General features: G+C 42.8%; 1 protein-coding gene across 3 annotated transcripts in view; it reads left to right on the top strand.

Annotated features, from left to right (window-relative positions):
- The first annotated feature begins 624 nt into the window (after window positions 1-624).
- The window catches only part of ECPAS (Ecm29 proteasome adaptor and scaffold), a 65294-nt gene continuing 38878 nt past the window's right edge, over window positions 625-27040 (top strand). Inside the window, exons 1-15 of one of the 3 annotated variants that reach the window (XM_074568942.1) lie at window positions 625-741; window positions 9650-9780; window positions 15076-15192; window positions 16821-16939; window positions 17668-17820; window positions 20006-20174; window positions 20667-20806; window positions 22351-22432; window positions 22696-22815; window positions 22995-23080; window positions 23327-23405; window positions 24522-24571; window positions 25128-25194; window positions 25301-25423; window positions 26543-26646. In XM_074568942.1, coding sequence (XP_074425043.1) covers window positions 720-741; window positions 9650-9780; window positions 15076-15192; window positions 16821-16939; window positions 17668-17820; window positions 20006-20174; window positions 20667-20806; window positions 22351-22432; window positions 22696-22815; window positions 22995-23080; window positions 23327-23405; window positions 24522-24571; window positions 25128-25194; window positions 25301-25423; window positions 26543-26646 — 1562 coding nt within the window. In that variant the 5' untranslated portion in view covers window positions 625-719. Of the gene's footprint in view, window positions 742-940; window positions 1197-9649; window positions 9781-15075; window positions 15193-16820; window positions 16940-17667; window positions 17821-20005; window positions 20175-20666; window positions 20807-22350; window positions 22433-22695; window positions 22816-22994; window positions 23081-23326; window positions 23406-24521; window positions 24572-25127; window positions 25195-25300; window positions 25424-26542; window positions 26647-27040 lie in introns of those variants that run through there. The other 2 variants (XM_074568943.1, XM_074568944.1) reach the window with 2 other exon arrangements.

Here is a 27040-nt window from a genome sequence, read left to right as displayed (position 1 = left end):
GGAGAGGAGGAGGCTCCGGGGAGACCTTCTAGCAGCCTTCCAGTACCTAAAGGGGGCCTACAGAAAAGATGGGGAGGGACACTTCATCAGGGAGTGGCGCGACAGGATGAGACATAATGGTTTCAAATTGAAAAAGGGGAGATTTAGATTAGATATTAGGAAGAAATGCTTTCCTGTCAGGGTGGTAAGGCACTGGAACAGGTTGCCCAGAGAAGCTGTGGATGCCCCATCTCTGGAGGTGTTCAAGGCCAGGCTGGATGGGGCTTTGAGCAACCTGGTCTACTGGGAGGTGTCCGTGCCCTGTCCAGATGATCTTTAAGGTCCCTTCCAAGCCAAACCATACCATCCTATGAATTTATGGTTTTATATTCTGAGGCCTCGGGCTGAGGCAGCCACAGCCCCGGAGCCGGGTGAGGAGGGCAGCCGGGCAGCACGCTGTGGGCAGACCCGGGGCTGCGCCAGGATGCGGGCTGGGATGCGGCGAGCTGCGGGCCAAGATGCGGGCTGGGCGGGGCCGTGCCGGGCGGTGGGCGGGGCCGTGCCGGGCGGTGGGCGGGGCCGAGCCGGGCGGTGGGCGGGGCCGAGCCGGGCGGTGGGCGGAGCTCGCGGCTCGCTGGCGCCACCGTCGGCCGATAGGGGGCGCAGCTGTGCCGCCCGCCGCTCGCCGGGCCCGTTCCCTCCTCCGCCCCTGCCGGGAGCGGGGACCGCCGGCGGCCGCCATGGAGGTCAGCGCGGACTCGGGTCAGTCTGCCGCCCCCACGCCGCCCTTCTCCTCGGGACCCACCGGGAGCCGCGGGCGGAAAGGGGGGAGGGAAAGGCGGGAGTGGGGGAGGGCGGTAGAGCTCCCCGCGGCGCCGGCGGGCCGGTGCGTGTGCGCGGCGGGGGCGGGCGGCGGGGACGATGGCTCAGCTCTTTCTAAATATAAAACGGCGGTGACGGGAGGGCGGGCGCTGCCGTGCCCCGCCATCCCCCGCGGTGGTTGGTGTCGAGGAGAGCGGCAGAGAGAAGAAGAAGGAGGAGGAGGCAGCGGTGGCGGCGGCGGGAGGAGGAAGCAGCCGGCCCCGTGCCTGTGCCGAGCCGGCGGAGAGGGGCGGGGAGCGGCCAGGGCCGGGGCTGCGGCGCCTTTCTCACCGCCTCCCCTCCCTCCCCAGTTGGCAACATGGCTGCGGCCGCCGCGGCTGCCCAGGACGAGCTCAGTAAGTGGCCGCGGCGCCGGGTCGCGGGGGGAGGATCTCGATTCGGGGGCCGGGCCGGGACCCGGGCCCCGTGGCTGAGCTGGGGGGACGAGACCCCGATCAGGATCACTCCTCGGCGTCGCCCCCCCACCTCAGCCACGGGGCCCGGCTCCCGGCCCTGGGCAGCCATGTCGGGAAGCGGAAACTTGAAGGCTGCGGCGGGCGGCCTCCCTCAGCCCCGGGCCCACCGCGGCCTGACCTTGCGGGGCCTCACCGGGAAGGAGCCCGCGGGGGTCCCGAAGCCGCAGAATTCCGCCCCCCACCCCGGGGTGACACCGGCAGCCCCTGTACGCTTTGTTCCATCTTGTCACCTCCGCATCCCTCCCGCCGCGGTAGAGGATCGGCTCCTCCATGGGTTTAACGCCTATGGAGCGTTAAAGAACGGTTTTTCTTTCCCTGCTTTTCCTGCCTGGGCACAGACCCAGTTCTTAGACAACCGTGAAGAGTTAACAGCAAGGTAATGCATGACTCAGCCCAGCGAGAGGGCCTTTGGTTGCCCTGAAATAGTACTTGGCAGCCACCCCGAGAGGAAGGGCAGAAGAAATGGTTGGAGCGTGTTTGTGCTATTGGCTTTCAGTTCTAAGGCGTTTCTGTACAATGTGTCACTTGGGGTGGATTTTGGGTTTTTTTTGGTCATTCTCGGTGTGCTGCTGTGTAGAGAGCATCCTTGTGCTGCTCTTTGTTAGGGGTTACTGGAACTAGGCTGGGTGGAATAAGGTAATGATAATGGTGGGGATGTCCTCTGCGTAGCCGAAGAGCCAGGATCTTGCAGTGGAGTGAAAAGGATCTTCCAGTTACACTGATCCTTGAATTGGAGGACAGAAATGCCAAGCTATTTATTCCATTGACAACTGGGATAAATAGTAATCATGTCTGTGACAAACCTCACTGCTGCTGTCATCCAAGAGACTATTCTGTCTGTTTTACGGTGCTAACACGATTCCCCTTGGTGAAGCCAGTCAGTGCGAGATCTCTTGCTTGTAACTCCTGCTTTTATCTGTGTGTAATCTAACTCCCCAGTTTCCAATCTGATCCTGCAAAAAATTAGTCCTCAGCCATGTGCCAGTTGCTGCACAGCCTTTTGTGTTAAGCTGCACTGGAAGGACAAATGTCCCTAGATTGAGATTCGTGTTAATAATTACATGATGTCATTCAGGTTATTTGACCCCTGTATCCTTCAGCATTGAGGGATTTTTATTGGTTTGGTTAGAAATATTTTTTGGAGGGCGGAGGAAAGGGAGTGGATTTTTTTAGTTTCATTTGGTTTTTTACCTAGTAGCTCATTTGTCACTGAATAGAAAATGCTGTAGTCTTAAAGATTAAAGCTAACAGGGAAAAAAAATAATGTAGAGAAAGAGAGGGAAACTGAACAGCCTCCAGGTGGGCCTACTGCCTTTTGATACACTTAAATTATTAAATTTTGGCATATTTGGAAATAAATCTGTTGCTTTTTAGGATGATGAGTAGTCCCAAAATAACAAGAATAATTACTGGTACTTGTAGATTGGAGAACCCGTTTTCCTTGCTTTATGTACATATGGCTATAGGCAGCTTTGATCTATAGCGCCAGTCAAACACAGAAACTCTTACTGCTTGCTTCAACTCTGTATAAGGGTGCTTACCATTTTAGAGGGCAAATTGTTTGAAGGCAGCATAAGAATGGAGATATGGTAGTTAAAAAAATTAATGCAAAATCAGTAAATTGACCCTGAAGCCATTAAGAGTTCAGATGCAAGAGAAAGGAAAGTTAATCTTGAGTAAGAATAGTTAGCCACTTGAATGGAGAGCCTGAGCCTGGCATGTTGCAAATATTTGGATTTCAGTATGCTATTCAAGCTTTATGTAAAATATTTTCTATAAAATGGAAGAACAGAATGAAAAAAGACAATATATCCCTCCTCCCCAAGACATTCCCAGCCCTTTCCAGTCAAATCTTTTAAAATAACCCGGTGACTGGCCTACTTTTACAAATGCCCCCTTAAGTGATTTGGCTGTAGGCACACGATGGGTTACTGGTAGAGCCAGGAATAGCACCAGCAAATCCTGACTCACTGTTAGCTACTGTAATCATACTGGATATATTTTCTCCCAGAGTCTAATACCATCTGAACAAGAATTTGACTCCTATTTTAGTAGTGGCACAACAGGCGAGAGCTTTATTCTTCCTTCTGCATGCAGAATAGTGTAGAAACAATTGTTTAGCTCAGGGGGACTGAAGGGTGTGTTTGAGCTTTGGCTTTAGCAAGGGCTAAAACTATCCCTGTCCCTAAAACTACCCCTGCCATCCAGGCAGTGAAGCTGAAACGCTCCTGTGTCCAGTGCTCTTTATTTATCATAGGGCCTTGTGGAGAGAATGTGGGGGATGCTAACGCAATGTAATGGTTTTACAGAGCTCAGGTAATGGAAGAGATATTTTTTTTTATTTGATTTACTGAAACAGAGTTCTAGAAATGCTTTAATGTGGCAGTCCCACTAATCTGTCAAACAGACACTTTTCAGGAAAGTGAAGATAAATTCTGGCTTTACGCACAGAATTTTGCTGACCCACTCTGCTCTGTTTTGTGGAGGACTCAGTCTCTGTTTTTGGTTCCTAGGATGCTTTTGTGGTGATTACTTAAATTACGAAGTACAGTTAGCTTGACATGTCCTATCCCCCGTAGTTTCCTCCGTCAGTTTTCATAAAAAGAATGGTATGTGTTTCACTTGATGCTCAACTACACAAATATACATTGCTGGGGGGTCTGTGCAGAATAGCTGACATGCTGTGCATAGCATCTATGAATGCCAGAGGGAGATAACTCTTTATCTTGCATAAGGACAAGCAGGAGAACCTGGGCACATGAAATGGAATTGCGCTTAGCTGGACCAAGAGGGACGCTTCTTTGATAAGAAGATAGATAAATAGTGAACTATCAACCTAGTAAGACCAGGCATTCAGAGAGTTCACTTCCGTGATTTTAATTAAAAACCAAATATATATAAGGAAGGGAAACACCCTTGTTAACGGATGGAAAACATTAAGCTATTTATTTACTTTGTCCTTTCTGTGTCTTTCCCTCAGTTGTTCCCTTTGGCAAGCTACCTACTGTACAGCAGAACAGGAAGAAAGGGCATGTTGTTTCATGGCAGGCTGGGGTTTTGCTGTTGACTTGGGAGGCTGCAAGATGAGTTTTGAAGTAGCAAGTCTTAGAAATAACTCTGACCCTTTTATGGCCAGTGTTGCAGGATTTGGAAGTTTATAAAGCATGGCCTAGAGCCTTGCTGTTAATGATGTGACTTTCTGGTAAAATTTGCGAACGTTATCTGTGTGTTGAAATCTGTTCCTTTCCTTTTTTGCATGAGGTGTGGTGGTAAGTGCTGAAACCTGTATTCCTCCTTGTAGTTTTAAATGGAGACTGGAAAGAACCAGAAGTGAAACATGCATTTTCTCACAGATAGGTAACTGCATTGCCATGGTAACTTGGGGATTTCATATTCCGCATACACCATGTCTGTTGACACAAATTGTACGCTGCTTCTGGAAACAGGGATACAAAGATATATCTAGTTTTCCTGCCACTTTGGTTCTTTTATGTACAGCGAAAGGGAACATCTCTTCATATGCAATGCCCACTGTTAAATTCTCCATATTTACATTCATCCTCTTGTAAACACCTTTTTTTTTTTTCCCCGAGAGAGCGCCACAAAAAATGAAATACTGTGTGAAATACAACACAGCAGCATGGAAAGCAGTTGTGATTCTGCCAAAATACATGAATATCTGTTACAAATTTTGCCTGGATGCAGTTCATTCTTGGTTGTGGGGTATTTTTAATCCATAGCAAAATTTGACTGTCATAGCTGTGGCACACATATGGTGGTTCTAAGGCTACTTATTAAACCAGACATGATTTCTCAGGTGCTTTCTAATGCAGTGTGCAAGTCTGACAGAGACTATGGTTGGCACATAGCTCATAAGCAGATTCTGGGTGACGCAGCAATCTTTCAAGAAATTACTTCCAGCATTCATATTTGTAAAGGGAAACTTGCAAGACTATCCCAAAAATAAAGAATTCAGTGATGCGCTGAAGGTTAGTAGTGATTTAATCTTATTTGAATTATTCCCTCCAACACACCCTGGCAGAGCAGGGGCCTCTCCACAGTGGAGAGAATCTAGGAGGCTCACAGCGACCTCGCTGTGCCCTATGTTTTTCCGTTGCTTCTGATGTGTGAGTTTGTTCTTGGAGCGGTTTACATAGAGCCCTGCAGGATTGGGCATGGGATTTTCCAGTTGTGTTTCCAGTAAAGTCCCCTTCCTTTCCTCCTTTCTCTCTTTCACTTTGGCTTTCTCACCAGCATAAGTAAAAATAAATCTTTTGTGGTTTTGGTTTTTGGTGTTTTGTTTTGTGTTAAATTCTCTGGACTGCATTGAAAGTTGGTCCTTTGCCTCTGACAGCATGTTCTTCCCCCAGCCCCTCGTTCACCAGAGTTGAACTGCAGTAGCTTGACTGTGGAAGTAATTTCATAAACATACATGATTAGCTATTGCAGAGGGTACTATAGGTGGGAACCAATAACAGGGAAATATTAGAGTCCTAAATTTGAGGTGGGGTTTAAAGTGATATTGAGGAAGGAGAAGCCTTCGTAAAATCTGAGATCTCTTAAGTATTGGCTTTTCAGATGGGGATAAAGCTCTACTTTAGTAAATGTCACCCCTCCATTACTTCTTTCTTCCAGTGCTTCCAGAAAACTTTAAAAATTATCTCTAACTGTATTAGTCAACTTTTGAAAGGAAAAATAGGAAGAGTGTTATTGCGTGGACTGCATTTTAAGTTTAGTGGTGGCTAGCAAAGGTAAAGACTAAGATTCATAAAGCTTTTTAATTAAAATTTAGTGCTCTTACTGTTAAGTTGTGGTAAGATTGCTGTAGTAGTTAATTTCAGTTCCTACAGCTTATTCAAAATGGTTTGTGTCATCGTTTGTTTTTTTTTTTTTTTTTTTCCTATGGTATGAAACAAAGTGAGTTAGACCTCTTGCTTTACTGATTTTTATTATCGTATAATATAGTGGCCTCCCCTGAAATCACAACTGTGGGGTTTTACAGCCAGCAGCAGGGGCAGTAAAACTAGATGGAGAAGGTTTTGTCTTCATTCTTAAAAACTTGTGAAGTGCGTGATACGTGAATGTGAGATGGGCTGGGAGCAGACCCTTTGTCTGGTCTGATGCTGGGTGCCTGGTGGTTTGCTCGCTGGGTGAAGGTTGTGAGAAGAGATGGCAGGGAGGGAAAGGAGCTTTCCCATGCCAGCCAGCAGCTCTGCAACACACGTGGAGGTAGGACACTGTATCTGAGTCCCAGATACCATGTCCCCAGCTCCTCTCCTGGACTATTGTGCATGGTGCTTTAAATCTCCAGGGCTGATGTTTTCCTGTAATGAATGCTGTCAGCTTGAGAGATGGTCTTAATTGTTAGTAGAATAAAAACTGTGGAGAAAATGGTTGATGTGCAATACTTCGGAAGGTTTATAGCTCTTTGTTTTCCTGTCCCGCTGCTATGGATACAGCCTGCACCGGCAGCACAGGAGGGTGCTCTGACAAACTCCTGACCAGTTGCTTAACTGCAACCAGGCAACTAGTCTCCTTGAATTTACTGGAGTCCTGTCGTGCTTATGGTTGAGGGAAGGATATCTGGTGCTTAGGGCTTAACTGACTAGGCAGCAGAGATGCGGGAAAAGTAATAAACTTATCTCACAGCCGGTGTAAACAAGGGGGTAGCTTGTTTTTTCTCCTGATCTCTATTAGTATTACAATTCTGGTTGCTGTTTGTAACGACAGAACAATGGAGGAAGCTGGAAATGGAGTAGATGCTTGCAATTCAGTGCCTTGCTGCACTTCCCGTGGGCATGTGCACACTGGGTTTTATGCCTTTGGGAAGGTGTGTGCAGTCCAGTGGTTACAACAGATGGCTTTACAAACAACTTCACTCGTGTTTCCTTACACCTGGGTCTGATCTGCTACCATATGAAGGAACATGTTGTTGGAGAGGTTCCTCAGCTGGCTTGCTTGAGAATGGTGAGTCTGCAGTGATATCCTGGAGTTCAGGTCCAAGGGGAAAGGTCTGATTTTATTCATTGTTTGAGTTATTTCAGCTGCATGGCCTAAGCAGACCCCTACTGCTGGTGGGGTCGTGAGACACCATGGAGGTCCTGAAGAGGGAGGTCATTTTGTGGGGGGAGTATGACGTGAAAAGGAAGGTGAAGAGAGAGAGAAATTTTTAGGATTTAAAAAGAAAAAAAAAAGGGATATGAGATACTGTGAAGTCATTGACTAGCTGACAGCCTGATTGTTGCATGAAATCAGTCTGAAACAAGAGATTGACTCTCACGTCAGTTTGCATTGTAGGTGTTGCAGAGTTTCAGCTTGTAATTTCCCTGACACAAAAATTTTTTAATCCTCTGTCTTTTCAACTGCCTGTCATATTTGCTCAGGAGAAAATAAAATGTTGGAAGTGATACGCTTATGTTTAATCTGCAGCTGGCAGAGGAATGATGCTCTGAGGAGTCTTAGTGCAGGGATAGCACAGATTTAAAAAGTAGGACAGTAAAGGCTTCTGCAGCTACACCATGGTAGGTTTGCTGGCTGCAGCTGTATTTGCATTTGAACATCCTTTTTGTTCTCTTGAGTTCAGCCATACCCATTCACGCAGTCTTTACCTCTGCCCTGTACCAGTGCTTTTTTTCCTTTTTTTGCCTCTGTAGTCCTTCACAGCCAGCTGGTGATCCTCCTCCACTGAAGGAGGGTTCTCCTTGGTCTCCCTCTAATCTCAGCTTGCAACAGGGTCACTTTAGCTTAGTCTTTGCGGGGAATGATTTCCTCCTCGTAGGAAGTTTTAAGACCTCTAGTCCCTTCAAAAGCCCTGGGTCTCCTTGCTGCCTGTGAATCTGTCCTGCAGTGCTGGTATGGAGAAGAGATGCTCCTGATCCCATGCAAGAGGACTTTTCTCAGTCTGGCCGTCGGGAATGCTGCTGTGCCAGGGAGGTTTTGCTTTGCTTCTGGTTTAGCTGTTGGGGCAGCTGCCTGCTGGCACCTAAAACAGGGACTCTTCCATTCTTTTTATAAAGACGGATGGTCCTCAGCCTTTGTGCTTGAGCTGCTGACAGAAGATTTTGGTCTCGTCTGTTTCCTTGGAATGATCTTCTGCTAGCTTCCTGAGAAAACAGATGTTATTGCTTTCCCTCCTTCCCCCCATTCTCTTGATCTCGCAGGAGTTGCAACTTCTACCTCTTTGCAGATGTAAAAAAAAATTTTTTGTGTGTTCCTTCCTGGGTTGGGGAGGAGACCTGCTGGCTAGGGAAAGGTGAATTTGTTATAATGCTCCAGCAGCTTCATAGAGGGATATTAGGAGCTTTGTGTTTTAAGTTACAGCAATATGTCCTGAGTTTCATGCTTGCGATTTTATTCCTGTTGATGATAATGCTCTCTTTTGGAAAAAAGATAAACAAATTGTAACAAATCAGTAACTGGTTCAGTCAACATTTGTACAGATTTTATGGAAGACCTAAGTGGCCTAACAGAAAGTCATGGGCAGAACAGGTTACCTCATGTCAAGATGTCTTATGAATACTCCCATGAGTATCAAATTCAGCCCGTAACAGAAGTCGCAAGCTTTCAAAGAACTTGTTTGTTTCTTGTGCTTTCAGGTGTGCAGCCTGTTTATTTGTACCCAGCTGCCATGGTGTGGCTTGCCCCAGGCTTATGACTTCTGCTTTTCCTGGACTCTTCCATTTCTGCCATACTAACTGTAATTGGTCTTGCGTTCTGTTGTATGTACTTGGTGCTTGTGTTGTGTTGACACAGCGTCTACAACGGTGGGGTCCCTGTACATGACTGGGACTCTAGGTTTAACAAGAATAACAGCAAGAATTGGCCAGGTCTCTTTGATCTCTGATTAGCTAGTGGAGATACGGAACATCATGGTCTGAATGCAGATCACAGCAAGCATATTTTCAAAAGTTAAGAGCCCCACAGCCGCATACCTTTGCTGCCAAAGCAGAAAAGGCGGGGAATGACTTGGAGATCCTAACCTTCATGTCACCTTTGGAGGTGTTCTAGCCTCTATTTGAGACACAGTGTGAAGCAAAGGAAATCTTAATTGCCTCTGACTTTGACCGGAGTGGTCTCCCTGTAGTTGTGGAGGCTAGTACTGGAAGCTATCAGGCTGGTTTCTGCCATCAACATTTTTCTCAGATAGCATTAAAAATACAAGATGGATCCGTGCTGAGTGCTGTTCATATGGAAGTGCTTTAAGAATTGTGTGCAACGTTTCTTAAAAGCCCATTAGAGGATGTTCAGAAAAAGTTGTTCTCTTGCTACAGCAATTTCGATTTTCAATCAGTTTCTCTCTTTCCCCTTTTTAATTTTTTTTTTTTTAACTGCAGATCAACTTGAGCGTGTGTTCTTGCGTCTTGGCCATGCAGAAACAGATGAGCAGTTACAGAACATTATTTCCAAATTCCTACCCCCTGTTCTCCTCAAACTGTCCAGCACACAGGAAGGAGTTCGTAAAAAGGTAAGGGTGCAATTTACCATAATGGTATGCTGTCCTAATCAGGGGGAAAGAAATGCCCCTGATGTATCATAATTTACTATACTTGGATGTCTTCTGCGGAGAAATTTACTCTTTGAGGAAAACTTGTCATGAGCCTGATAGAGAATGATTTATTACAACTGTTAGGGCTTAAAGAGAAGAGTCATTGCATGTATCAGCCAAGTCTTTTGCAGATATGTGAAGGCTGCATTTGTTTCCACTTGAGGCTGGCAAGCTATGAGTTAGCCTGAGGCCAAGGCTTACTGCCATAGAGGCAGTTGCCGTGGCTTCCAGATTAGGGCTGTTGTGCATTCACCTGACTTTCGGCACATGTGGACCAAGCTTGCTTCTATGTGCGAAAGACCATGAAGACATACTCATTGATGTCATTCACCCATCTGATAACAGGAACAGGAGCAAGGACGAAACAATTTTGAAGACGTGTACTTGAAGCTGTGAAGAAAGGCATCCAACTATCTAGTGGAATTTTTTAGGGTGTTTTTATATGATATTTTTCCTATAAATTGGAATGTATTGTCTATATTTTTTTTGAGCGTTGTGAGATTCAGGAAAGGGGAAGGGCTACTCCTTTGAAAATTAAATTTCAAGAGGCCTCTCAAAATCAGATAATACTCTTACAGTGTATTGTAGTTTTTGTGTTAGAATAAATGAATAATGAAATAAAACTCATTTCTTCTTCTGTCTATGTATTTAAACTATAGATTTTTATCTATACAAGATGATGATGATGATAATATAAGCAATTATAGCACTTCCGTGTAGTTCTTGGTATTTGTCAAATTCATTGCGGTCAAGGAAATTACTCTGATTTCTGCTTTCGCCATATCAGTGAAGGGAAGTTGACTCTCTCAGTACTCTGTTTTCAAAATAAATTCAAAATGTAACAAGAAGGCTCTGTATGTGGTGATTTTTTTTTTTTGTCTGTTATTTTTTACATATCAAAATAATTTATCAGTGAGAGAGAGTGGTGAGGGAAAGACTAATTTCTTGTTTTATTCTGATGAACATCAGTGAAGTTTTACTGTGGAGTGTATAACCTGCAGGTAAATCTGTTCAACATGCACATTGCCTTTTTCTGTTACTTACATCAGAACTCAGCTTTTCAGTCTTCTACTTGCTCTTACTTTGCTGTTAATCTGGTGGGAAAATGTCTTTAAGAAGTCTGATGCATTTTCAAATGCTAATAACTTTTAAACACAAATACCTAGCTTTGCAGTGCTAATTTTACTTGGTGGACGACAAAGAATGTGCCTATTGTTCAACTTCAGCTTCAAAATCATGTTAAGGCTATGTAAGTAAAATAAAAGCACGTTTTTTTACATGATCACTCAAACAATTGGGAAACTAATCTATTAATGTAGTTGAAATAGAATGGAAAGGGAGGGACAAACTTTTTATTCACCCAGTGACTGAATATGGCCTGTGACAAAACTCTGCTCTCCCATGTCATGTCTGTCTCCTACGATTAGTGCAGTGGTTAAAAAAAAAAAAAAAGACAACAACAAAAAAAGGTGTGCCAACATAGTTAATGCCAACATTAGTTTGAAAACTTACACCATTTCAATTGAATCAACAGTGTAGCTTTTGATAGTACAGGTATAAGAGTGAAAAAAAGAACATCTGTGTGTTGCTGATGAATTGTAGATCAATACAGTTGTTCAAGGACTTCCTTTCACCCAGCTTCAGAAGCACAGTGTAGTTCATTCAGTACACCAGGTGGATTGACTACACTGTGATTTTACTCTGACTCTCCAGATTAACTTTCTTCACAAGCTTGTACTGCTAGAAATTAAAATTCCATTTTTCTTCCCGTTGCCTTAACATATTGCTTTGTTGGTCTTATCCCAGCCCTTAATTTTGTGGCTGTCAAGTCAATATTACTGCCTCATTCAGTAGTTTGAACTGATTGCCCTCATACGTTTTCAGCTCTAGGATGTAGTCTAGGTCATAGAATTACAGAGTCATAGAATGGTTTGGGTTGGAAGGGACCTTAAAGATCATCTCGTACCATCCCCCCTGCCATGGGCAGGGACGCCTCCCAGTAGACTAGGCTGCTCAAAGCCCCATCTAGCCTGGCCTTGAACACCTCCAGGGAGGGGGCATCCACATCTTCTCTGGGCAACCTGTTCCAGTGCCTCATCACCCTGACAGGAAAGAATTTCTTCCTAATATCTAATCTAAATCTCCCCTTTTTCACTTTGAAACCATTATGTCTCATCCTGTCGCGCCACTCCCTCGTAAAGAGTCCCTCCCCATGCTTCCTGTAGGCCCCCTTTAGGTACTGGAAGGCTGCTAGAAGGTCTCCCCGGAGCCTTCTCCAGGCTGAACAACCCCAACTCTCTCAGCCTGTCCTCATAGGAGAGGTCCTCCAGCCCTCTGATTATCTTCGTGGTCCTCCTCTGGACCCACTCCAACATGTCTGTGTCCTTTTTATGTTAGGGGCACCACAGCTGGACACAACACTCCAGGTGGGGTCTCAGGAGAGCGGAGTAGAGGGGCAGAATCACCTCCCTTAACCTGCTGGCCATGCTTTTTTTGATGCAGCCCAGGATGCTGCTGGCTTTCTGGGCTGTGAGCGCACGTTGATGACTCGTGCTGAGCATCTGCCAACATCCCCAAGTCCTTCTTCTCAGGGCTGCTCTCAATTCATTCTCCACCCAGCCTGTATTTGTGCCTGGGATTGCCATGACACAGGTGCAGGACTTGGCCTTATTGAACTTCATGATTGTTGGCATGGGCCCACTTCTGAAGCCTGTCCGGGTCCCTCTGGATGGCATCCCTTCCCTCCAGCATGTCAACTGCTCCATTCAGCTTGGTGTCATCGACAAGGTTGCAGAGGGTGCACTCAATGCCACTGTCCATGTTGCCAACAAAGATGTTAAACAGCTGTGGTCCCAGTACCGATCCCTGAGGAATGCCACTTGTCAGTGCTTGCCACTCAGACATTGAGCCATAGAGCACAACTCTATGTGTGTGAGCATCCAGCCAGTTCCTTATCCACTGAGTGGTCCAGCCGTCAAATCCGTGTCTCTCCAATTTACAGATCAGGATGTTGTGCGGGGCAGTGTTAAATCCTTTGCACAAGTCCAGATGGATAATGTCAGTTCCTCTTCCCTTATCCACCAATGCTGTAGCACCATTGTAGAAGGCCACCAAATTTTTCAAGCACAGTTTGCCTTTAGTGAAGCCATGTTGGCTGTCACCAGTCACCTCATTTTCTGTATGCCTTAGCAGAGTTTCCAGGAGGATATTTCCACATATGTTGATAAGATTGCAATGCCTATACCTTCTTAATCCATTTACTCTGAAGAGGTAATCCCTGTTCAGGCCACGGTTTGACAGGTGACTTATATTCAACTCAGGATGTCTTCTACCAAATCAGTTACCCTAGCAGTGTCGCACAGAGAACTAATCTGGGGTAAATTCGCTCTGCTGGTTCGGATGTGCTCCAAGAACTGTTGGTGCACTGGCAGCATTTGTGCCAGACTGGATACTGTGTCGCTTCACGAAGCCCATGTGAAGCCAGCAAAACCGTAAGAAGCAATCATACTCACAAGTGCAGACATTTGCCTGATTCAGGTCAGAGTGCTGCTGGATGAGATCTTTAGTGCACTGATTTGGTATTAGTGATTAGAGAAGCTAATCCCTCACACATACCCAAATCCAGCCATGTCTCTTTTCACCAGCCACCATGGGTACTTTGAACAGGTTCCTCAAACTCTGTCATAGTTGCATGTTTCTTTTCCTTCACAAAAAAGTGTGTGCAGACAGGTTTTTTTCCTCTCTAAAATAATGGGAATTTGTGACTGCTGTTGTAATAATTTTGCAGCAGCAAAATTTGGTGTCTGTCAGCATTACTTAGCTTGTCAGCTTATCTCTGGTCTCAATCGCATGCTTGTGGTCAGCTATGCAGTCTCTCTAGATTATATCTGGATGTTATTTTGTTTGATACCTAGTCATGGAGTGGATGCAAAGATGATGTCTTAGCTCATATGCAGCTCAGCAAGCATATGGTTCTGCAGTTTCCATGACAAACTGCCATCACAGCAATTTAGCTGCTTTTTCACCATACTACGACCAAGGTAATGAGCCATCAAAAGCACAGGATGGTGTGCCCACTCTGTTTTTTTGACTTGAATTGCTTGAAGTCAACATACATCTAGGACTGTTTCTGTCAGGTTTTACTGGAGCTGAGCTGTCTCCGTTTAATGTCACTTATATTTTTGCACCACCTTATTGAGAATCTGGTAGGGTTTGTGAGTGAGATGCAAATTTTCAGTGTGATTTCTCAGAACCCGTTGTTCCAGAGTAGAGATGGTAGTTTTTCAAATTCCTCCATTCAGGTATGGTATCTTGTTTAGTGGATTTGCAAGTGACACTTCGCTGGTGCTATGCTAAGAAACTACTTTATGGAATTGTAGAGTCATGGGATAATTCAGCTTGGACAGGACCTCAGAAGGTCTCCCGATCAACCTCCTGCTTAAAATGATCCATTGCAAGTTCAGACCAAGATGATGAAGGTTTTATTGAGGTGGGTCTTGAAAAACCTCCAAGGATAGAGACTGCACAGACTGTCTGCTCCGCTACTTGGGAGCGCTCATCAAGAGAAGGTGCTACCACTCTGCACCTCTCTTGTTTCAAGGCACTCTGGCCCCAGCTCAGCTTGCTGTCCACCAGAGCCCAGGGCCATTCCCCCGGAGCTGCTGCCGGGTCCGTTGGCATTGCTGCAGGGCAGGCCTGCCCATTGCTCCTGCCTGACATTCATGGGGCTCCTGTTGGCTTCTCTTCTTGCCAGAAGGATTTCAGTTCTGTCTTGTTCCACTCCAAACATAGTTTTCATACACTTATGGGTGGATTGGGATTTTCTTTTTTTTTTTGTTACGTGTTGAATTGAAGTTACTCTACAGCCACAAGGTAGAGCTGCAATGCAGATTTCCAAGCCAGGCTCAGTTTAGAGGCATAATAACTAACTGTGTAGAAAGAACTGGTCATCCTCAGTGATTGTTTCTTCCTGACATTTCTATTGATGGAGGATATTGGTTGTGGCATGGTTTGGGACTTTTAATGTATTTGTCTTAACAGTGTCTTGAGACATGTCAGAGTGGTTTCAAGATAATACAATAAACGAGGGCTGCCATCTTCTTAGAGAGTAAATAATCAGGAAGCCCAGGCTTGATTTGTCTATAATAGGCCTGCTTAGTGGACTGAGAGTGAGTGGAGCCCAAAGTAGTAAAATTTTTGTTTTCTTCCTGTCAGGTCATGGAGCTGCTGGTTCATCTGAACAAGCGCATCAAAAGTCGTCCGAAAATTCAGCTTCCAGTAGAGACGTTGCTAGTTCAATATCAAGATCCTTCTGCAGTGTCTTTTGTCACTGTAAGTGTCTGTTCTTCCAAGAATAGTTCCTGATTTACTTGTAACAAGCAGAATGCTCTTTAAAGCCCTTAAAGCCCTTGTATTTAGCTTTGTAGGTTTTCCTAGCAAGTATGTTATTGATATGAGGTTGATGTTTTAAGAGACTTTTTAAAATTAAACTTTATAGTCTTGTGTAGGTGAAACTTAGTTTCAGAAAGCAGCTACACTATTGATTCTGTTCAAATTACTGATAATTACTCTTGAAGTTTTGTGAATGCATGAATTGTCATTGCTTGTATTGTAGAGGGTCTGTTATATTGTTAGAAGCTTCATTTTCCAAGCAGCTATCAATCCTTATCCTCATATGTGCAGGATCAGGGTGTTACTTAAAACTTCTATATTTCTCTGACCACATGAGAAACTGAATTTTCAGGTGTTTTTAGGGTCAGGACCTTAGCTGAGCAAGAAAACATGAAAAAACCTGATTTTATAGATGGGGAAACTTTACTAGATGTTTTCATTCAATGTAGCTTAAAAAGTGAATATAGTTTAAAAATGTTTTTGTGAAACTATGAAGACAATTTTCAACTGTGGTAGTTCTGTTGCAAATCACCATAATGAAAAAAGTGATAAAATCAGAGGGAAACTTTCTGTCCTCCTCATTTGACTATTCAGTCATATGTGGCATAAATGGAAAACATAGCATCTTAGAAACTGATGGAAAAATACTTAGACTTGAAACAGCAGTACCACAGAAGTAATCTTAGATTGTCTTTAAGCAAGTGTGATTATCTGGAGTTCACCTTTTTGAAATGGCCAAAGGTTTCTAGAATGCATGTGTTCTGTACAGCAGTAAAAGAACCATCTTCTTTGAAGACAAACTTGACATAAACTGTGCTTTTTGCTGAACATGTCAAAAATCAGTTTTCATTCATGTGTCTGAGTGATGCATGTTGTTGTTTTGTGCCTTCAGGCTTCATAAAATTTTAACAAGTGCCATCTACAAAGAAGGGTGCTGCTTCCCACTTCAACACTTCTTTCACCCAGGTCATTGAACACATAACTCTTATCTCTGCAGTTCCTGACTGGATTTGAATCAACGTGATGGCAGTTAGAGCAGTTAGGTAGTCCAGTGTTCAGTATTGCTCTGTTGTGCTGTCCTGTCTCTGGGCTCTGCTTGGATTACATTTTCAGCTTTTAATTACAATGATTTCAAAACACATTTTCAAGAGAAGCCTTGGCTATGCTGCTGACTTTGTATTTATTCAATATTGCTTTCTATTTTATTTCAGAAATAGGTAAGAGACAACATTACATTTGCTTTCCTTGAAGCTGTTGCTCAGGAAAAGCTGCTCTTGGTGAAACTGGCAGCGAATAAGAGTAGCTAGAGAGGGTTTTCCTCCTTTTAAAGTGAAGGCTCAGCAAGACCTACTCAGAAAACCCTTTCCGAGGGTTTAACCCCTTAATTAACCCTTTATTAATCCTTTAATAGCTGTCAGTCCAATGAGCCTTAGAGTTAAAAAATTGGTCTTCCAAACCATACGTGGTTTCCAACACCCAATTATGTAATATAACATACAAGAAGAGTTTAAAGAACAGATATTTCTTTTGCACTGTTGCAATACTGTGTGTTTTTTCTACTCCTTTAGAATTTTACCATAATTTATGTTAAGATGGGATACCCCCGTCTGCCTGTGGAAAAACAATGTGAATTGGCTCCAACTCTTCTCACTGCAATGGAAGGGAAACCTCAGCCACAGCAAGACAGGTATAACTAGCTTATTCTTGGAGTGAATTGTGCTGATATTGTTTTAGTAAAATAATTGTATCATTTGATAAAAGGTTATTTTTTTTCCTTGGTGATATCTTCATTGCTTAGGATGTTCTTGGCTTGTACCATTTGTATCAGCAATTCAGTAGTTCGGGTGGTACAAGAATTCATATAGTTTAATATCGTAATAATATACAGGATCTGCAGCAGCAGACTCTGTATAAGAGGCCTGTGTTATGATGGTTATGCCTGTCCATATCCCCCATCCATCTTCATCAAATTCTGGTTTACAGCTTAGGGCCAGACCTTCAGTAAATATCCTCTGTCCAGCAACAGGAACAGCAGTAAATGTCTCAGATTTAAAACTTTAAATTTCTTATGGATGAGACAGTCCTAGACTGTATTTTGTGGCATAATAAGGAAACATTAAAAGTCTGGACAAAGGCAGTGATTTTATCATTCTAGATGTGTGTGTGTGCATGTATACAGATGTATATGTTCTATGTTAAGCGCAAATCCTAATTTATCTTCTGCCTTCCATTTTTAAGTACATCAGGTGGCAAATAGAGGCCACAGAATTGTGAATCAGTTTAACTTCTGTTAAGATTTTTTTTTTTTTTTGCTGTTAGGGACCAGGTTTGCTTTTAAAGGTTTCTCTCTTGAATGTTAAGAATAAACAGGTGTGTTTTTTTTAAATGGTTGCAGTAAATATAATTGTTTTTCAGCCTAATGCATCTTCTAATACCAACCCTTTTTCACATGAAATACCCTGCTGAACCACTGAAAGCAGCAGCTTCTCCATTTAATCTTGCTGAAAAACCAAAGACTGTACAACTGCTTTTGGACTTTATGTTGGATGTTCTTCTTATGCCTTATGGGTAAGTAAGAGTTAATACCAGTCTTCTCTAGTATTGATGTGTTCTTTATGTGTGAACCATTACAAACTGCATGCCTGGAAACTCATTTAAAATATGCTGTTATTTCCTGGCTCGAATGAAGCAAGTTACATGGTTCAGTAAGATACAAAACAGGATCCTAATTTTAAGAATGGGATCACCATCTTCCTTATTTAACAAAATGTCTTTTTTCTACTTAATTAGGTGTTAACACTATTCTGTCCTTGACCTCTTTTGGGATCACAGTGAAGCTATGAGACATGTGAGCTATCTGTTAAATAACCAAACCTTTAAAACAGAAGCCAGATCAAAATGCTTGCTCATCTTTCTGCAGTTGAGTTTTAAGGCTTAGTCCTCCAAGGTCATAAGCACGCGTAATCTCTGAAAACTTGTGCTTTCTAGAATTGAACTTCTGGTAACAAGATTTGTCTTTCATCTGTTTTGTGGTGAAAAATGTTTTAAGTGTAATGGCGTGTCTTGGTGTGAGCGCTGTTTCTGAGAGTGAGGATGATTTACAGAGCAACTTAAATTTACTGATCACTGCTTGTTAGGAATCTTCTAGTGTCTAAAATCAATACTTTCTCAAAATCTATTTTCCACTACCTTTTTTAGTGTCTTTGTATTGCTAGCGGAGCTTTTGAAAGAAAATAGAAATAATTTTAACAGTAGAACACACTTCTTTTTTCTGACAGTTCATTGATTCCCGTAGGATTTTTCTGAGCACCTAACTCTTGATCACCCAAGTGGATTAACCTGAAGGAATGACGTTTAAAATAGTGAGCATGTGATGTTTCTCCTTGTAGCTTTGCTAGAGGTCATGCTCCCATCAGATGTTGTGGGGGCCACTTTCTTACCATTTGAGTGTGTAGAGTTTTGCAGCTTATAGTTTAAAATGCTTAGCCTGCTCCTCTATTCACAGCTCACGCGCCTCAGTTTGCCCAGGTTGTTGCTCTCAGCTTCACCCCACACCGCTGCAGCTGTAGCTGCAGCAGATGAAGTCCTTGGGCTTTGAAATGAGACTTCACGTCCTTCCATGCTTTTGTACTCTGGCCAAGCATGACAGTTTTTAAATACTCAAAGACACCGCAAGAGTAGGGGTGAAGGTTTCATTTTCTTCCCAGATGGTGCTCAGAGAGTGTCTTCAGCTGGCCTGTCTCTCTGGATGCATCTCTTAAGGTCTTGTTCCCCAGGGCGAGACCATTTGCAGCTCTTTACAGCTAATTTATGCTTGGTAGAACTTGTTCTGTCATTGCCCAGTTATGAATTAGCCTTGCCAGTCTGCATGCAGTAAAACAACCACAAAGCCTAACTGTAGGGCTTAAACCTCATAATCAAGTTCAAGTGTTTTAGGTAGTGAGACTTGGAATGAATGTTTATCCTTATTGTTGAGACTTTTTACTTCCTTTTGTTGCCTGTGCGATGAATGCAGAACAGATTATGGCTGGCTGGAGCAAAATAATTCTTACTGGTCTGTGCACTACAATTTTGATGCCTTCATGTGTTGACTAGCTTCCAAGGATACAGGGAGAGTCGGAGTGGCTTTTGTGAGAGTATGGAGATGTGCACGGGGCAGCTAGACTAGTCAGTCTCCAAAATGACTGATATCTAAACTTCACCTTTATGGTTTTTGCTTTCCTTCCCTGCCCAGCACTAAAATTGCCGTTTTCCAAGACATTATTTTATTTATTTAATTTTTATATCAAGGATTGTTTCCTGCCACGTCATCTTGTTGCGTATGCTTCATTATTTCCCTTGTTAGGTTTACATTTTTCATAGAAATCATACAAATGTTGTTAAAGCTTTTAGTACAAGTTTCTTGAATACAGTACTGTCTGAGTATTCACTTCTAATACAAAAGTGGAACATTCTGGTTCATAACCTGAGATAACTTTTCAGAAATGCCAATGGACCCTACTCTCTCCTAACTGAGGTTGGTTTTTAAACAGTTATAGTAAGATCATTGTGGCTCTTGCAGAATGTGCTGGGATAACTGGTAGCTGAGTCTCAACAGAGTAAAATTCTGTCCTATCTCAGAGTCATGGGATTAATTAAAGAAGAATATGTGAAGTTGGGACAGGTTATGTTTATTCCTTCATTCCAGCCTCTAATTCAGCTGGCAATGTGGATTGGTAAAGCCTCTAATGAAACTCTTTTCCTACCTGCTTAGGTTCGTATTGAATGAATCTCAGAGTCGACAAAACATGCCCTCGGCCCAGGGTTCTTCATCGAGTAGTGTGGGAGGTCCTGGAATCCCTCAGCCGCCTCCAGGGATGAGCTTTTATGCAGCCAAAAGGGTAATTGGAGATAGCCCATGGACACCAGAGCTGCTGGAACAGGTACTTGCTGTGGGGCTGGTCCTTAGTGAACTGGTGGTGGTAACAATAACGGCTACAGAGGAATGGAAGGCTGGAGGGAAAATATGTAACTAATCCTGACCAGGTCTTTAGTTGCCGTGAGGGAATTTATTGAGGGACTTCACCCAATGCCTTAAGGAGCTTTACCACAGTGAGATGGGGTGGGAGGTGCCAGCAGTTCTCAGAGTTGGTTAGGAAGCAACCATGACTGCACTGTACTCCTGTGTTTTCCTCCTAAAGTAGGTTACAAAACTCTTATGTTTATGGAAGTGTCCCTTTTTAGCAGAGAAGTAGCAGAGTATCCCTAATTGTAATGCTGGTAGTACTGCTGGGTGCTGCTGAAGAGGTGGAGAACATGTGAACTTCTCCTTAGCAAGCAGAAGCCATCAGTTCAGACAGCTGAACTGCTACGGTTATTGTAACGTGTGTTTTCTTGTCAGTAACCCTGCCTTCACTTTCCCCACTGTTGAACAGTGTAAGCTGGGGATAGTGAAGTTCATTGAAGCTGAGCAAGTGCCAGAACTGGAAGCTGTTATACACCTGGTTGTAGCCTCCAGTGATACAAGACACAGTGTTGCCACTGCAGCAGACCTGGAACTAAAGAGCAAGCAAAGGTATGAGTTTGGGTGTTTGGAAAAGATGGTGCTAGTGTTCCTAACAAAGCTAGCTGCAGTTAATGTAGTGCTCCAGAGAGACTGTGCTCCTAAAGGAGGAAGCCTGCAGTCCCTTGCATACCTGCAAAGCTGCACTGTATTCGCAGCAGGCTGGGAATGGTGTGGCTCACGGTCTTGCAGCTGGGAACATCACTTGGCTCCGGAGCTGACAGCTTTAGCTGTCTGTGTTCAATCATCTTTGGTATTGCTTTTGAGCCATTTGTTTATTCCTTGGTTTCCAGATTGCCCTCTGTTGATTATCAATGGTCAATAAGACCTCAGTAGGTGATTCATAGCTGGTCAACTTACCTATATTGTCTTTCCCAGAAAAGTATACTTTCATTTAAATTATTAAGGCAGTAAAGAGACTGTAATTGTGAAGTGGACCATAGTCTAGGCGGTTTGGCAGCCACTGTTGTCTGCATTATTAAAGCATTTGCACATCTGCAGTCCACCTTTCATCATCTAAAGGCAATGTTTCTGTCTTTAACTTATCAAGAGGCCAGTGTAATTGCTGTTGGTCCTATTTGTTGAGTCATTGATCGTGCAAGGTTTGCTGGCTCATGTAGGAGATGCGGAGCAAGAGAGGCCTGCCTTTGAAATGTGTATGTGGCTTCCCTATTACTAGAAGTATAGGACTGTTTAACTTGGAGTCAAATACGTAATGTGAAACCTTCTTTATTGGACTCTATTCATGTGCCTCAATCATGACAGGGGAGATGACCCTAGTAAGTTGACAACAGCCTGGTTAAGAAAGGCAGTCTGTCCTTTGCTGTTTGTCTCATCTTTCCCTTCCTGTTGGTATTCTTTGCCTGGAGAGCAAAATACATGTGTGGACAAAATGTATGTTAACATGCAACGTTAAATGTCTTTTATGGGAAATATATGCTACTTCACAGCTCAGTTGTTTGGAAATCAGTTCCCTTACTGAAAGAAAGGGATGGTTCTGTCTCCTCCACTTTTTTCAAGCATGCATGCTTAACTTTTTGTTTTCTGTGGGGTATTTTTTGGGTATGTGTGTGTGTTCCAAACAGTCTCTTCAATAGCTAGCATTAGATGGTTATCGTAGGCAGACAGGCTTTTCTGAGAGACCGAAATGAAATAGTCCTAGAATTAAAAATACCCTCTTCTCTATTGAAATGTCAAAGCACCGAGGTTGAAGAATGTGGAGAAATTTGTTGACAGATGACCATTCTGTATTCAATCAGTAGACTACCATGGTTTATATGTCTTGTTTCAGTGAGAGAGAAGGGAGCACATAGGTTTCTCGTAAATTATTTTAAATTATATTGTCAGAATTTGTAGGTGAAATTTGTAATCAGTTCACATTCTTCGTGATTATATGTTATGTGGATGTGGGAGGAGTGATTAGAAGTCAAATTAGATCTATTAAAACTCCGGTAAGAACATGAATATGATGCAAAAAGCTATAAAACATAGATTTCAAAAAGTAATCAAAGCTTGGAATCATAACATGTTGGTGTTCAATGTGTCTTTTTCTTTAGTTTAATTGACTGGAACAATCCTGCTATCATCAACAAAATGTATAAAGTGTATCTTGGGGATATACCACTGAAAACCAAGGAGGTAAGATTTGCCTTCAGAGTTGCATACCTGCTTAATTTCTGAAGTTGTAATTTTAGTTGCCTTATTGTATTTGGAGAAAACACGTATGTGTGTCTTAAATCTATCACTTCCTTGATCTCTGCTTTCACTGAACCTTTTTGGTATTGAATAAATTTTTTTCTCTGTCCCAGTGTGTTCTGATTTGCAGTAGGAAGTGATTTAACTAATTTAAAAGTCCTGCTGTCCAAAGATGCACTGTATTATTTCAACTCTCTTTCTGACAGGGATCTGTTCTGAAACCAGAAATGAAACGAGAGTCAGTCAGCACCCGTGTTAAATTAAAGATAGTTCCTCATCTTCTGCGATCCAGGCAAGCTGCAGAAACTTTCCCAGCTAATATTCAGGTAACACTTGCGTTCCTAAGTTGCTCTTCCTAATGAGATTAATAATACAGTTCCTCCAGTACTTAGGGGACAGAAGCACTGTTACTGATGACAGCGTTTAAAGAAGAAGGGGAATTGGAAAACCTTTAAGAGTGAGGCCAGATGTTCTCTATAATCTGCTTTTTATTCCTTTTGACCAGGTGGTTTATGATGGACTCTTTGGTGCAAACACAAATGCAAAGCTGAGAAGTCTGTCCTTGCAGTTTGTGCATCATATTTGTATCATGTAAGTAATTTGGAGTGAACGCAATGTTTTTTAGTTATTTACCTAGAAGCCACTCTGTTTACTAAATATATAACTGAACTAAGGGCAAAGAAAGAGTACTAAAACTCATAGAAAGTAGAGTTTGTTCCTTAGTCACACATTGAGTTGTAATTTCTCAGTTTAACAAAGTTGAGGAAAAATGATGCTGAGAAAAGATACTTTTGAGGGATGCAAAAGGTAATACTTTGTTGGTGTCTCTAATTGCAGTTGTCCAGAAAGTAAAATAAAGCCATTGGGCCCAATGCTTCTAAATGGACTTACAAAGCTGATCAATGAATACAAAGAGGTAAGCTGAAAGGTTCTTTGACATAGAGCTATAGTTCTTCCTATGAATACAAGTGAAAGACAAATACCTTTATGATGGAAACTGGTAAATCTCTTTTTTGTAGTTGCCTGAGAGGCTATTAAAGGACACTTTTTAAGAAATTTTGTTGGAATAGAAGCAAATACCTTAATAGGCTGCATAAGGGAACTGTTTTACTTGTTTAACAGCTATGGATAGGTGCCTGGACACTATTTGTGAAGTCTCAGGAAATAATAGTATTGGTAATTTAAAGAGTGAGGCCAGAGTAGCATCTAGCTGCTGTTACTCATTACTCCAGAGCACACAGGGGCCTCAGCTCCAGGCGTGTACCCCGGTGTGATAAGCAGCTGTATAGGCCCTGCTTGTAATACCGTCCATCCTGTGTGTCCAGGGATGGTATTGCTGTGGCAAGGGTGTTAGAAACAGAACCGCAAACGCCACTGTGGCCTGAAGAGATCTTCCCAGTGCCACTTCAGAAGGGAAATTGCCCACAATATGCCTACATGTATCTTACGAAGGGCTGATGCTGCAGACTTCCTCTTCTGCGGCTTTGATCCTCTTGCTGGTTCATTTGAACTGTTGGATGTGACCTCTGGCCTGAGTTGGTGTTGAGCACATGGGCCTCCCCTGCCATTGGGAAGGGCATGAAAAAGGAGTGTTCAGGAGGAAGTAAGCCCATATATAAATGTGCTGTGTTGGTCATCTGCAGGATCCATTGTGCAAAACAGCTTCCTTTGTGTAAAGCTGCTGTTTTGGGCCAGTGGAAGGTTTCTGTCCCTTTGCTACTGTTTCATGTACTTACTGAATCTCCTTAGCTGTCCCGCTTGAAATAAAATGTGAGTAGCTAAGACAGAAGGGAGATTTACATTTTGTCATCATTCATAATTCTCTTTTTCTTGTGGAAATGCATGCTTTCTCTGTTCCTACATAATGCTTTTATTCCCGGATATGATTATTTTATGTTCCAGGATTCTTTGTCCATGAAAGCCTGTTTGAGCACTTTGGATACAGGATTTAAAGTAAATGTTTAATTATAAGAGACATGCCTTTGCATATTTTTGGTTTTGCTGAATTTTGTTTATTTTTTTATCATTCCAGGATTCAAAACTGCTGTCAATGGCATACTCAGCGGTTGGAAAGCTCTCCAGGTAACTGAATCGCCATTTAAGCAATGGGACGTTGAATAATTTTTCCAGAGTAATCTGTTAATTTATCAGCAGCAAGCTTTATGCCACCTGCCAATTTTGCGATTGAGCATATAGTGCAGAGAAAAGCATTCTTCTTTTGATATCTCCAGAGATGTAGAAAGAAATATGTTTTTAGCTGATAGCTTCTCTAGCAGTGATTAATGGCAGCTCATGAATTATGCACAGAATTGAAGAAACGGTTCCACTTTCTGGATTGCCAGAAACATAAATTTAAGGAATGTACAGCAAAGACCAGAGGGCATGAAGCTAGACAAGTGGCTAGTTCAGTGGTATACTGGTGATCTACGTGATTGTCCATAGAATATCTCACTTTACAAACTGTGTTAAGAAGGGGTGTGCTGCTCCATGATGGAAATGGATAAGATAGCACAAACTTTCTGTGCTGGTTCTGTCTTGTTTGACAGTTAAAATGTGGGATGAGGGGAAGACCAGTGAAATGTGAAGCATTTCAGTTTAAAAATACAAAAACCTTATGAATTCAAATATCTTGTTTCAGCCGAATGCCTCAGCTCTTTACAAAGGATATAGCACTGGTACAGCAGTTCTTTGAAGCTTTATGCAAGGTGGGTGCTGGGGGGCCTTTGGGAAATCATTAGTATTTTGTCCTGGTTTTGCTTAATTCTTGTCACCACACACTGTAAAGTGAAAACTCTCGGTTTTGTACTGCAGGAAGATGCTGATACTAGGCTTGCCATTCAGGAGGCCTTGTCTATGATGGTTGGAGCATACAGTAACTTGGAAGGAGCCCAGCGCACCCTGATGGAAGCTCTTGTAGCTTCTTATTTAATAAAGGTATTTTCAGTGGAGTCAAAATTAAGTACCTTTAAAAAAGAGGTGTTCATTGTTTTCCTGTTTCCTGACACTTCATGATATATACTTTTGGGAACAGGTCTCCCTTACTGATTGTATTGGCCTGTCTGGGAGAAGAGGGGGGGTGTATGCTCAGATGAAGTATTTTAATGTGGTACAGTGGCTGCAAGGAGGGTGACAATGCTGTTCTCTATTTGTGTTCTGTTTCGCAAAGAAATGAAGCCGTTGCAATTGCCCTGTATGTTTCTTATGGTCTTCTCCTAAGAAAACTTGGAGAAGTAGATGTTTCAAGGACAGTACCTTGTGAAACGCTTTGTGAAAGCAAAAGTTTGGTAGAAAGGATCGTTCACTGCCGAGTGGGGATTTCAGTGTGCTGTGTGATTTCTAGTGTTATAAATCACCTGGGAAACTCCCCAGGAGCTCAGCCTTGAGACTGTAATCCAGAGGAAACCACATTTCACTGGCTCTCTAACTTTATTGAGCATCCTGTTTGTTTTCAGAATTCCTCAGAGGTCTAGTTTTTCAGAAAGAATGCTTTTTGTATGCTCTGTGTTTGCATGGGTACTCAGGGTGTCTGTGGAGGTATATGTATTTCTAGTGGTTGCACTAACAACTCTGTAAGAGACTTTTCATGATGGTGACTCTTTTGCCTGAGTCCTCAAGTGACCTAGGTCTCCAAGCGATACAATTCTGAGACTATCTGAACCCACCCTAAGCTAATGTTTCTTTTCCACCTCTGGCTATGCTGCTTTAAGTGCAGCTCTGTTTTGTGTGTGTACGTGATGTATGTCATTATTCATTTCAAAACTGCCTGGGTGGGGCAGTTCAGATGTCTAAGAATTAGTGATAAACCTGATTTATGATTCCCAAAAATTAGACAGTTCATTCTCCACTTGAGTATGTATGACAAGCTAGCTTTTCTTTTCCATCTCCTGCCAAATGAAGAGTTGGCAAGAACAGTCTCTCAAAATGTCTAAACTCTTTGAGTCATGTTGGTACCAGAGGACAAAAGAGATGACTTGTGGTTTACAAGTGATGAGTGCAGGTCATTATTGTGTTCATTTAAAACCCAACCATATGTTTTTGTGTCTTATCTTTAAGCCTGAAGTTCAAGTACGTCAAGTGGCTGTGAAATTTGCCAGCACAGTATTCCCTCCAGATCATATCCCTTCCAGATACTTACTCCTGTTAGCTGCAGGAGACCCGTAAGTCGTTTTCCTTTTTAAGTTATCTTCATAAACACACACACACATTTGCAACCAATATATATTTGGATTAAATATGAATTCATATATATGTGTGTATGTATGTATGTGCATAAAAACTCATCACTGAAAATCAAGTATGTTAGTTTTGAAATTAACCTTTACATAGAGCATTCTTGACAGTTCTGTGGAGGACTGCTGCTGTGCCTTGTGGTGATCTTTGGCTTGGATTCTTTTTCTTGTTTCAGATGAACTGCTTTCACTAAAGCACTTCATGTTAACAATCAATTGCAATTGCAAAGTAAAAATGCATTAATTGAAATCAGCTTTACAGAGGCTAGGAATTATTTTTTCCTGGTAAATTCTATCAGTCTATTTTCAGGTTGTATTTGCA

This window comes from Larus michahellis, chromosome Z (genome assembly GCF_964199755.1).
Source record: "Larus michahellis chromosome Z, bLarMic1.1, whole genome shotgun sequence".
Taxonomy (NCBI): domain Eukaryota; kingdom Metazoa; phylum Chordata; class Aves; order Charadriiformes; family Laridae; genus Larus; species Larus michahellis.
This window is presented reverse-complemented; position numbering and strand designations above follow the sequence as displayed.